The following is an 11,537-nucleotide window of genomic DNA, read 5'->3' as shown; positions in this document are numbered from 1 at the left end:
ATGTTGGATCTTGTTGAAGGCTCTGTCTGCATCGATTGATTTGTATGTATTGAATCAGCCTTGCATCCCTGGGATAAATTCCACGAGGTCATCGTGTGTAACATTTTATTAGTGATTTAATATTGATGTACAAAATTATGATATAACAGGAGTAATAATTATACATGTTTCCACCACTAGAGTTCTGTATCCCCATTCCCTTCCTTGGAAACTGTAGTTTTCGCAAGGCCATACCTTGGGAGTGGGAGATGTGAGTTGGCTATTATTTCTGTAATTATCTGTCTATATTTATATATATTTGCCTATTTTTCCCTATGGTCCTGCATTCTCTTCCTTTCTAAGTCATACCTACACATATTGATAATTTCAAATGTCTTTATTTCTGCTTCTCTCTCTTGGTACTGATGGAATTGGAGTTCAGAGCTCTCTGGTCATGTCCCCCTAACATTTCTTCCCCTCTAAGAGTATGGACCAAAATTCCTTATGAGATAAAGAAGGTAGAATTTCTGGCTTCAGTAATTGCTTCTCTGTTGGACACAAGTATTGGCAAGTCAATCCACAGCCCCAGCCTCTTTTTATCTTTCCCTAGTGGGGTAGGACTCTGGAGAGATGAGCTTCTAGAATACATTGGTGAGGTCATCTGCCCAGAGAGGTCAGGGTGGAATCATAGTAGCATTTGCAACTTGTTGGCTGATAGGTGGTAAGATATAAAGATAATAATAATAAACAAGAACCACAAAGTAGGAAGAGAAGATGAGACTAGGTGTCAGGCGGGGTGAAAAGAAGCTAAAAGTCTATTTTAGGTATGTACCCAGGGGCTTTAGTAATTTTTGCCTAAGCTTGCTAACTAACATGCAGGTGGACTAAGAGTATTGTCTGGGAATATGGTGTCAGAATTGAGGACAGAACTAGACAGCTGGATTAGGGCAGAGAGTAGCTCCCAAACTTGAATAAAGTATATAAATAGAATTAACTGTATACCACATTGATCTAATCCAGGGCCCATATGTTTAGCCCATCCAGAGCCCATCACATTTAGCATAGGAGCTTGTGTAACCTCTTGAGTCCCTATCAGTTTGAGATTGCTGGTCATAGTCATAGCTAGAGATATTCTAGGTTGCAGTCTTTCAGGACCTGCCTATCTCTATAGGTAGAGTAGTATGACTCCCTTTGTAGAGCGGGGCTGTCCATAGCATTGATACTTTATAGTGAGGATAAGGTCCTTGAGAGGACCACAGGAGGTCTTACACTGACATTCATGATGGAAGTGATCAGTGATGGTGGAGAAAGGGATCTATTATAGGTCTTCTACCATATTTTCTATAGTGTAATCCAAAGATTCCCTGACTGGATGTGAGGGCGATCTGGCTGCGACATCTGTCACCCCATTGATCACCAGGGTTGATTCGGCTGATCTGGCTGGCTAGGCGGGTGTCCCCTTCCTCCCTCACCGCTCCATGTGTGTCCCTCCCGAAGCTGCGCGCTTGGTCGAGGACGGCCTTCTCCGAATAGAGACGTACCAGTCTTCGGTCGAGGGTATATGAGTAGCTGCGCTCCCCTGCTAGAACCTCCAAACAAGCTCTCAAAGATTCCCTGACTAGGGCCCCAGAAAATGAGGTGACCTGGTATTGACCAAAAAAAAAAAGCCATCATTATGTGAGCCAGTCTATTATTTTTACCCATCTTTTGTAGTGCTTTATCTGATGAGCGTGGACTTTCTGTTAGTTGTTAAAGTGCTGAGTGTTATTTGTTGTATCCAATTTGGTATTTTGGTTTATGGAGTCTGATCTCAAGTTAGGGAGGAAATAGGCCTAGTGTTTTAGTGGGGTTTAAGATAACTTTAAGTTTCCCTGCATTTACTTGTTTGATGACTCTAGTAAAAGTTGTCATAGGAACAATAATTGTTCTTCAGTTGATATATATTTTGCCACTTTTTTGATGTACTGCTCTAGTCAGGTTGTGAGGATTTTGTTTTAGGATTTTTTGGTTGGATCTGTCTGCTTTTGGTATCAGGGTAATCTTGATTTCATTGAAGGCAAAAGAAGTGTTCTTTTGCCTTTAATATTTGGAAGAGCTTATAAAGTAAAGTAGAGGTGTCAGGTTTTCCTTGAAGGTTTTATGCAGTTTATTTTTGAAGTCATCTGGGCCTGGACTTTACTTGCTGGGAAGACATAACAAAGGCAGTGAAAAACCTTTATAGTAAAAACTATGAGACACTTCTAAAAGAAATAGAAATAATACGGAGAAATGGAAAGCCATTCTATGCTCACGATTGGAAGAATTAACATCATCAAAAATGACTAGTCTGCCCAGAGCCATATACAGATTTAACACAATTCCTATCAAGGTCCCACAGAATTTCTTCAAGAGAACAGAATAAAAGATGCATTATGCTTCCTCACCTCAAAACACTAAAGAACCACTATAATCAAAATGGCCTGGGACTGGAACCAAATTTGACAGATAGACCAGTACAATGAGACTGAGATTCCATAAATCAGATCCAATATCTACAGTTAACTAATTTTGATAAGGGCACCCAAATCATCAAATGGGGAAAAAAGCCCTTTCAACAAGTGGTGTTGGGAAATTTAGTTTGAAGCATGCAGATAAATGAAACTGGACACTACCGTTCATTAAATATAAAAGTTAAGTCCAAATGGGTGAACTATTTAGATGTTAGGCTAGAAATCATCAAGGACTTAGAGACAACATAGGAAGAACACTCTTCTATGTAAGTTTTTATCAATGTTTTCATTAATTCATATGCAATTGTAAGGAAAACAAAAGGAAAAATAGACTAATGGTACTACATCAAACTGATAAACTTCTACAAAGCAAAGCAGGATCATAAAAAAAAAATGACTCCCCCACAGAGTGAAAGAAAATATTTATGTGCCATACAAGTGACACAGTACTGAAAACCAACATATAGAAAGTACTCACCAAAGTCAACAATTAAAAGACAAACAAACTGGAAGATATGGGCAGAGTCTTTTCCAAAGAAGAAATCCAAAGGATTAACTGACATATGAAAAAAAATGTGTTTATGATGAGGGAAACGCTAATGAAAATAACAATGAGATACTATTTTAACTTGTGAGAAAAAACAGAAACACTAACTGCTGGACAGGCAGAGGGGTGGGGGAGGAAAGAGACTCTCCTACATTGCTGGTGGGAATATAAATTGGCCCAACCCCTATGGAAAACAGTTTGCAGATTCATCAGAACTCTAGAAGTAGACCTACACTGTGTCCCAGCAATCCCTTTTCTAGGCCTTTACCCAGGAAAAACAAAACCACCTATCTAAAAATACTTATGTCCATCGATGTTCATAGCAGCACAGTTTGCAATAGCCAAAACTTGGAAGCATCCCAGATGTCCAATGACAGATGAATGGCCAAGAAAGTTGTGCTACATACACACAATGGAGTACTAAGCAGCAGTGAAAAATGATGAGGTCAGGTCACCTCTTTTTCAATATTTTGGTCAGATCTTGAAGGAATCATATTGAGAGACAAACCAGAAAGAGAAAGAGCAATATGGGGTGATTTTTTCTTACAGGTGGGACTTCATGATAAAGGACAGTGAGAGGAGAAAACGTGAAACATGGACTGGATGTGAACTATTTCACCAAACAGTGGACTCTGTGGAAGGGAAAGGGAAAGAATGAAAGGACACAGGGGTCTTGGTGTGTCTTTTAGACACCAATCAACGGGAGATGAGAAGCTTTGCCTGTATGTTAAAGACTATATTATAAGCTGTTCACCTCACAATAATAATAATAATAAAAGGTAGTTTAGTTTCTTAGTTCTAACAGTAGGACAGAGAAAAATAAAAATGTGAGCTGTGAGATCCTTTGGGTAATCTTTGGGGTGCTATAAAAGCAATACCAAGAGGTAAACTCTTAGTAATAGAGGTCAAACTTAACAAAGCAGGAAAATCTCAACTAACATAAATCTTACTCAGTGTCCTCCAAAAAACTAAAGTGTGGCGAACAATCCCAATCACATTCTATGAGGCTGGTATTACGCTCCCCCAAATAGGAGAACACTTCACATAAAAGAGAATAGACTTATAATTCCTGATAAACACTGACACAGAAACTTTCAAAAACATCTAGAGCATGATCTTCCAAGTCCAACTGGGACATATCTCAGGGTTGTAGGGATAGTTCAACATATACCACACCAAACAGTATACCACACCAACAAAAAGAAAGATAAAAATTACTTGATTATACTAAGAGATCCTAAAAAATCATTTGACATACTTCATTACCCATTTATGATGAAGACCCTTAAACTGGGAATAGAAGAAACATTCCTCAATATAACAAGGCTATATATGACAAAACCACAGGGAAACACTGGAACCTTTTTCTCTGCTCTAGCCACTACTATTCAATGAAGTTCTGGAAGTTCTTGCTAGAGAAATTGAGTAAGAAGAGCTATTAAAGGAATTCAGCTTGGAAAGAAAGAAGTTGAACCATATTCATTTGAATATGATATGAAATCCCTAAAAACTCCACTAAAATACAAAATACAACTAGGATGTACCAATAAATTCAGTAAAGGAGCAGGATAAAAAATATATATACATCAATCTCTACCTTTTCTATACACAAATGGTGAGTAATTTAATTCATTACCAGTAATGAAGGCAGCATCACATTTACAAGTGAATGAAAAAAGATAAAATCCATGGGGCCGGGTGGTGGTGCACCTGGCTGAGCACACATATTACAATGCATAAGGACCCAGGTTCGAGTCCCCGGTCCCCACCTGCAGGGGGAAAGCTTTGCAAGTGATGAAGCAGTGCTGCAGGTGTCTCTCTGTCTTTCCCCTTCTCGATTTCTGGCTGTCTCTATCCAATAAATAAAGATGATAAAATTTTTTTTTTAAAAAATCCATGTTCATAAAACCCAATGTATGGAAGCAACAGAAGTGAAAATTGTTGTGACTGGATAAAGTTATGAGATACATATTCAATGCAATTAGTTTGCAATTATAAAACATATCACATCCTTTGGGACAGAAATGGATAAACCTAGAGGTGATTATTCGGTGAAATATTACTATTATTAATAGGTGGTTATACTCATGTGGGATATAGATAATCAAAATACATGAACTTGCAAAAATATATAACTGAATTGTCTCTTAGACTGGGACAACTATGCTAGCTATCAGAAGAGCCACCAAACTTTAGTGACTGTTATGGTCTGAAACTCTACCCTTATAATTTAATAATAATGTAAACCATTATTAAATAAATAGATAAAATGTCTGACAAAGAGACAAAAAAGAGCCAAGAGTTACATGTTACAACCTCTGAAACTGGATAATGGAGAGGCAAAACTAGATGTTTTTCTTATTGTTAGTTTATCTCTAATGTTTGACAGGAAGCATAAAGTAGCAAGAGTGCAACTGATTCCATACAACCTGGAATTTTATTGTAAACATCCCATAAAGAATGGTAACAAATTAGTTCATTTATTTGTCTTTGAAGATAATTGCCTATAATGACTGACAACTGCTAAACAAAAAAATTTTATAAATCAAGTCAGTTTGCTTACCTTTCTTTACTGAATCTTAATTTAATGGACATTTTGCCCACATACAGTATTACATCAAATTTTAACTGAATGATTTTCCATCTTAAAAGTTATGGATACTAATAATAAACATAAAGTACAATTTTGTTAATACTGTGTAAAGGGTTACAAAAGACAATGATAACTTACAGGACAAAGAAATAAATTACTGATTGCCATCACCACAGTATCGTTTTAAAAAATTAACATTTATAGTACTGCCTAAGATGTAGCTGGTGACATATGTAAAAACACATTTCCCAACTGGGTTTCTAATTATTTTTTAGGTGATTTTAAAAGTCCAATGGCAATTTTAATATGTATCAATAGTTTTTATGTTTTAGAAAATACTTATCATGCTTTTAAATGTCAAAGTCTCATATTTTAGATTTAATTAAGTATAAAATGGGTATATGTATAAATAAACAAATACATCTTAATTCTAAACTGCAGGGCCTTTCTATTGTACTTCTATCATCATTGAATCATGAATTGCCAGTCTTGTTGAAGTATGTTAAATTAGGTATAGTATTCATTCAGAAAATGAAGTGGGGATAAATGTAGACAGGAGAGGAGTAGTAGAAAGGAACATAGTCAAGGATACAGCAACATAAGATTTGAACAACAAGAATCTTGAAGGCAATTCATGGTCTATGAAATATAGCACTATAAAACAACTTTATATTAGCATTTAATCAAAGCTGATAATTAAACTTTACTAAGAAGTAAAAATAAAAAAGCATGGAAATATTTTCACATCTTAGAAACAAGCCTTAAAATTATCTTAGATTGCTTTATTTTTAATAAAAATATCTTAGTTTTGTGTAACACAAAAAATTATGGAAATGGGGGGGTGGCTACCATTTTAAGAAAATGAATTTTAATGTCACAAGTTCTATCCCTTTCCCCATAGGTAAATTATTTATTCTGGAATTCAAAATGTTGGTAATTATTTAAATGGCTGGACATAGAAGTATCACAGAAATTATATAGGATGTGTTTTGTGGATATGAAAATTCTAACTTTAAAAATAAGTACCAGTTGGTAAATGTGCATAAAATCATTCCCAAATTATGTAATAAGCTATCAGTCCATCAACATACAAAATTTGAACTATTCAAAAATTTTTATCAAAAATTATGAGGCATTCATATCTTTCTTTTTAAATCATTGTTACTGTAAAATGACAATCTATAGGAATACACCAAAAAGATAAACCACTTAAATTTATTTCAGATCATTCTAACGCTGAGTTAAATACCTAAACACATGGTTGTACAGGATAAGATTTATGGATTTTACTCAGTTTCTTAGCTTTTGGGAGAGAGAATGTGTTGCTGGAAGAATTCTAGCACAAAACTGATCACTGGGACAATAAACAGAAAAACTGTTAGGTTGAATTATAAAAATAAGGGATATAGGTGTAAGACAAAATTAAATAGATGATACATGCTTAGTACTTTACAGTAGAAGCAAAGAACTGTTAGTGAAACACAGCTGTCTTCCATACAAAACTTCATTTGTTAAATGTTTGAGATAAAGTGTGTCAACTTGGGAAAAATATACACATACACACCTGTATGCGCACACACAAATTTAGTCACTAGGCTAGTGACTATTTTGCAGAGCATCCTATTGCTTTGAAGAGATAAACACAAATAAGTCATAAAAGAAACACACAATTATTTTTCATAAACATATACATATTAATATCTTTAGTTGGGAATTAAATCATTGTTAGCATTCATGAGAAATATTACACTCAATGACTTGATATCTACCATAAAATTAGTCTCTTTTACATGTGCACTCTCATAGACATAACAGTGTTTTATTTTTTTATCAATTAATAATTTAGACTTTTCTTCAAAAATCTTAGCTCACTTACAACTTGCTTTGCTATGGCTGAACTCATGTCATTTTGGTTTAAAGCACCTCTAAGAAATGCAAGTGCCCTTTTATTCCATGTGGTACAAATGTTAACACACTTGCAACAGACAGCGTCACAAAAAAAAAAAAAAAAAAAGCAATGACTAATTTGTGGGGAGGAGTTTAGATATAAAAGTAAAAAGTTATATTGTTCACATTTTTACTTTTTAAAGAAATTAAATTCATTTTTACTCAACTAGTAAATGAACTGTTTTGTAATTTATCATAATTATGTTCATCTAACATATCTTGGTGACTAACTCTTCTAATTCTAATGACTGAAATAGACATTAGATTAAAATGATATTTACTGGTATTTTCACAGCATTTAACTACATTTAAAATGTCTGCAGCCTTATTAATATAATTATCCAAACTCAGAAAGTCTTGACATTTGGGCAATACATGTGGCATTTTTATTTTTCAAAATAAATTATAAAGCTCAAGACAACTAAAACAAAAAAAAAACACATTTTTCTACATTTTTAAAAGGTCAGCTCTGGGGAGTAGATAGCATAAAGGTTATTGAAAGAGACTCTCATGTCTGAGACTTCAAAGTTGCAGATTCAACCCCTCCCACTACCTTAAGCCAGAGCTGATCAGTGCTCTGATTTTAAAAAAAAGGGCGGGGGGGGGGGGGGAGTCAGCTCTTCACAGAAGAATGTCAACAAAAAATTCACACTAATAAGATATAGGTGATACACTTTTGCTGTGTGTATTCATGAACTTATGTTAACTATGTCACTTTGATAAGGGTAGGTCAAAGTGTTATTGATTTTAGGGGAACATAGGCACATTTAGTCTAAATATCCAAAAGATGAGAAATGATATAGAACATTTGAGAAAAAAAATAAATTCAAATATAGATGTTCCAAAATCTATGCCATGGTTGAAAATGATAATTGAGAAATAACCAGAAGTAGTTTAGGTTTCATGGGAAACAAAAACAAACAAACAAAAATAAACTTGTCTACTGCCTAGTAATAGAAGTTAGTGCCATTAACTATTCACAATACTTTTTCAAAGCATGAACATCATTTTTACTACATATAAACACTTTAAAGATGTTAGTTCTAGAATAACTCCTACTTGACCCAATTATAAGAAGCAACTTACTTGTATTCTTTGTTCTATGCACTTATGGGTTTTCAGATGCATAAGACTGAAAACATTAGCTAAAGAAAAATATAGAGATGGTAAACATAGTTTAAGTCTGTTATCCCACAAGTCCTATGTAAGTGCAACAGATATGTGAGAGAGTATGGGGGGAAGTGAGGGGGAAAGAGAGAGGAGAGGGAGACAGGGATATTAGTATTATCCCTCTACTCTAAAAAAAAAAAAAATCTAAGTGACAGGGAAATTAGAATTTGCAGTCTTTCAAGATTTGAGGAGTAAAACTAATCTGGGAACCAAAATCTCATTTGGAATCATGTACACCCTTCTGGTGTAAACAAGACCATAAGGGTTTTAAAGATTATTTTTTTCATTAAATTAATATTTTAAAAATATCAGAGTGCAGAACAATCAGTCCTTTACAAAAATTATAACAGATGAAACTTTTGGAATGGTATGAGCTATAAAAAAAAAAAAAGCTAGCCAAGACATTTCAACTCAAAGAAAGTAGATGCTTTGTTACGTTTTAAGATTCAAATAAAAACTAATCGGTATGTTAAATAGTAAGTGGTGGCAGAGATATAAGCAGTAGTACAAATGTACTTAAACACAAATATCTTATAATAAAAGTCACAGGTAGAGTATATGTACTTATGAAGGTATGTTAAGTACAACTATTAATTTGAGAGTCAATATATTTATTAACAACCTCTGAGCTTATAATTTATGGGTATTCATTTTTACCGAGATTTTAAATTTTTTCTCCTTAGTAATGAATAACTTTATCTATTTTCCTTAATATTTCCAGTAGTTATAGTTAACAGAGGTAGCTGAGCTACTATTTAGAAGTTATTTCTTGTGAATGAGGATTTTTCAAATATTTATTATCTTCTAAGCTACACAAGTTCAGTTAAATGCAATAAAATATAATAAGAAAAAATGGACGCAAGAAACTTTCGCATTTGGCACCTTGTCTAGACTGATACCTCAAGTATTATTTTTAATAAAGTAAATGCACACATCAGGACACACCACAAATATTTGCTACATATTTACAAGGCACCAACCCTTTCTCACTTTTAACATGAATTTAGCAAATCAATGAAAAGCTTATCAATAACCCCCCACCCCTCAAAACAAAACAAAACAAAACTGTAGTATAAATATATACTTCAGTACGATTCATGAATGTTTGGCCTGGGAAGAGTAAAATAATCCAGATCGTTCTTACAATATAGAAACTGTAAACATTTAATAGCTGCCTTTAGGATTGGTGTATTGTGCAAAAGTTATTATTACTGGGTACAAGAATCAAAATGGCAAAAACAAATTATTGGGTTGTTGGAAAAGTCATGTCATATTTTTCTATTTTTGTCTATGCAATAATGCATCATAACTTTTCCGACAGACCAATGCATAAAACTCTATTAAGAAGGTGCTATACTTCTATGATACAAAAGCAAAAGAGGGATATTCCATTGAGCTAAAAATGTCATGCTACTCTTAAGAAGCTCCTTTAATGTAGTAAATCTGTAGTGTGTCTGTGTGGGCAAAATTTTGAAAAATTTAAGGCCTAATGAGTAAGGCTTGTTTGAACAAATGAAGTGTGGAGGTCTAAAAAGTCTTGAAATAAATGTATACTGGCATAATGGAAAAGCACCAAATGTGAAAGGAAATAGAAGTCCCCACACAACTTGCTTTGTAGATTTCCTGGTAAATTCCCTGCAGTAGAAGGCCATTGATATATTTTTAAATTATTTTATGTTTACTGACTGTTAATAATTCCATCCCATGAGATGGCTAACCCTGGCTTTTTCTGTCATCTTACGCACTCTGCCTGATCTTGATGTACCAAGATTCAGAGGATCTTCAGTGGACACAAAATTGTCATTATCAGAATCATCATTATATAAAACAGTTCTCCTGCCTTGGTTTCTTGTTTTAATTCGAGGCAGTCTACTGAAACGTCCCGAAAACATGGTATCAAATTCATCATCTGCAATACGTGCACGTTTGGTTCTAGTGGCTCCTCTAGAGGTACCTCTTCCTCCTCTTCCTCGCCCTCTTCCCCTAGTGCCACCTCCACCTCTTCCTCGACCCCCTCGGCCCCTACCACCTCTTCCCCTTCCTCCTCTACTCCATCTACCCCATCTGCCCCATCTACCCCTTCCTCCTGTGCCTCTCATCTTCCAGTTTCTTTTTCCATTGGTATGTTGTTTTCTGAGTTTTCTTTTAGGCCTAGTTTGTACAAATTTGCTATAGTCATGGTCTCCATCTACATAATCTTGATCTGTTCTGGAAGTTGATTCAGAGTCAGAATCAGAATCACAAGTACTTTCAGAACTTAAACTAGATGCTAACTCTCCACTCTCTGAGGAGGATAAGTGTGATTTCTCTGTTGTTTCTTTTTGCTCTTTTTCTTCTCTTCCCATGCTTTCATCTTCTTCTGATGCACTAAGTAGTTTTCTCTTGATTCCAGTCCGGGGCTCTCTGCCATCACCATTTGTAAGAGGTCCATCAAGGGAGTGATCTAAATCAAGATGAATGATTTTTCAGGTTAAGTTTAGACATAGATAATGTCTATTTAGTTTTAAAAGTAAAATAAAGTCTACTAAAACATTTGGAATTCAAAGATTGATGGGGTAAAACAATAGAGGTTGTTAGCATTACAATTTAAATTTGTTGGAAATGTAAGATAATAAAACTGAAAATGTCTAAATTTTTGAGGCATGTGGGCAGTGAGGAGAGTAGAAGTAGGTGATGCATGATGAGATAACCATATATACATATTTTTTTGCTACAAGGTCTATCACTGAGGCTGCTTGAGCCTATAGCACACCTCCACCATTCCTGACCATATTATTTTCCCTTTAAAATACTTCTAAAGATACAAGTAGAT

General features: G+C 34.7%; 1 protein-coding gene across 2 annotated transcripts in view; it reads right to left on the bottom strand.

Annotated features, from left to right (window-relative positions):
• Positions 1-5,433: 5,433 nt before the first annotated feature.
• BRWD3 (bromodomain and WD repeat domain containing 3) overlaps positions 5,434-11,537 on the bottom strand; it is a 236,478-nt gene continuing 230,374 nt past the window's right edge. For both annotated transcript variants that reach the window (XM_007534008.3, XM_060182523.1), the window contains exon 41: positions 5,434-11,168. In XM_007534008.3, coding sequence (XP_007534070.1) covers positions 10,414-11,168 — 755 coding nt within the window. In that variant the 3' untranslated portion in view covers positions 5,434-10,413. The remainder of the gene's footprint in view (positions 11,169-11,537) is intronic.

This window comes from Erinaceus europaeus, chromosome X (assembly GCF_950295315.1).
Source record: "Erinaceus europaeus chromosome X, mEriEur2.1, whole genome shotgun sequence".
NCBI classification, from domain to species: Eukaryota; Metazoa; Chordata; class Mammalia; order Eulipotyphla; family Erinaceidae; genus Erinaceus; species Erinaceus europaeus.
This window is presented reverse-complemented; position numbering and strand designations above follow the sequence as displayed.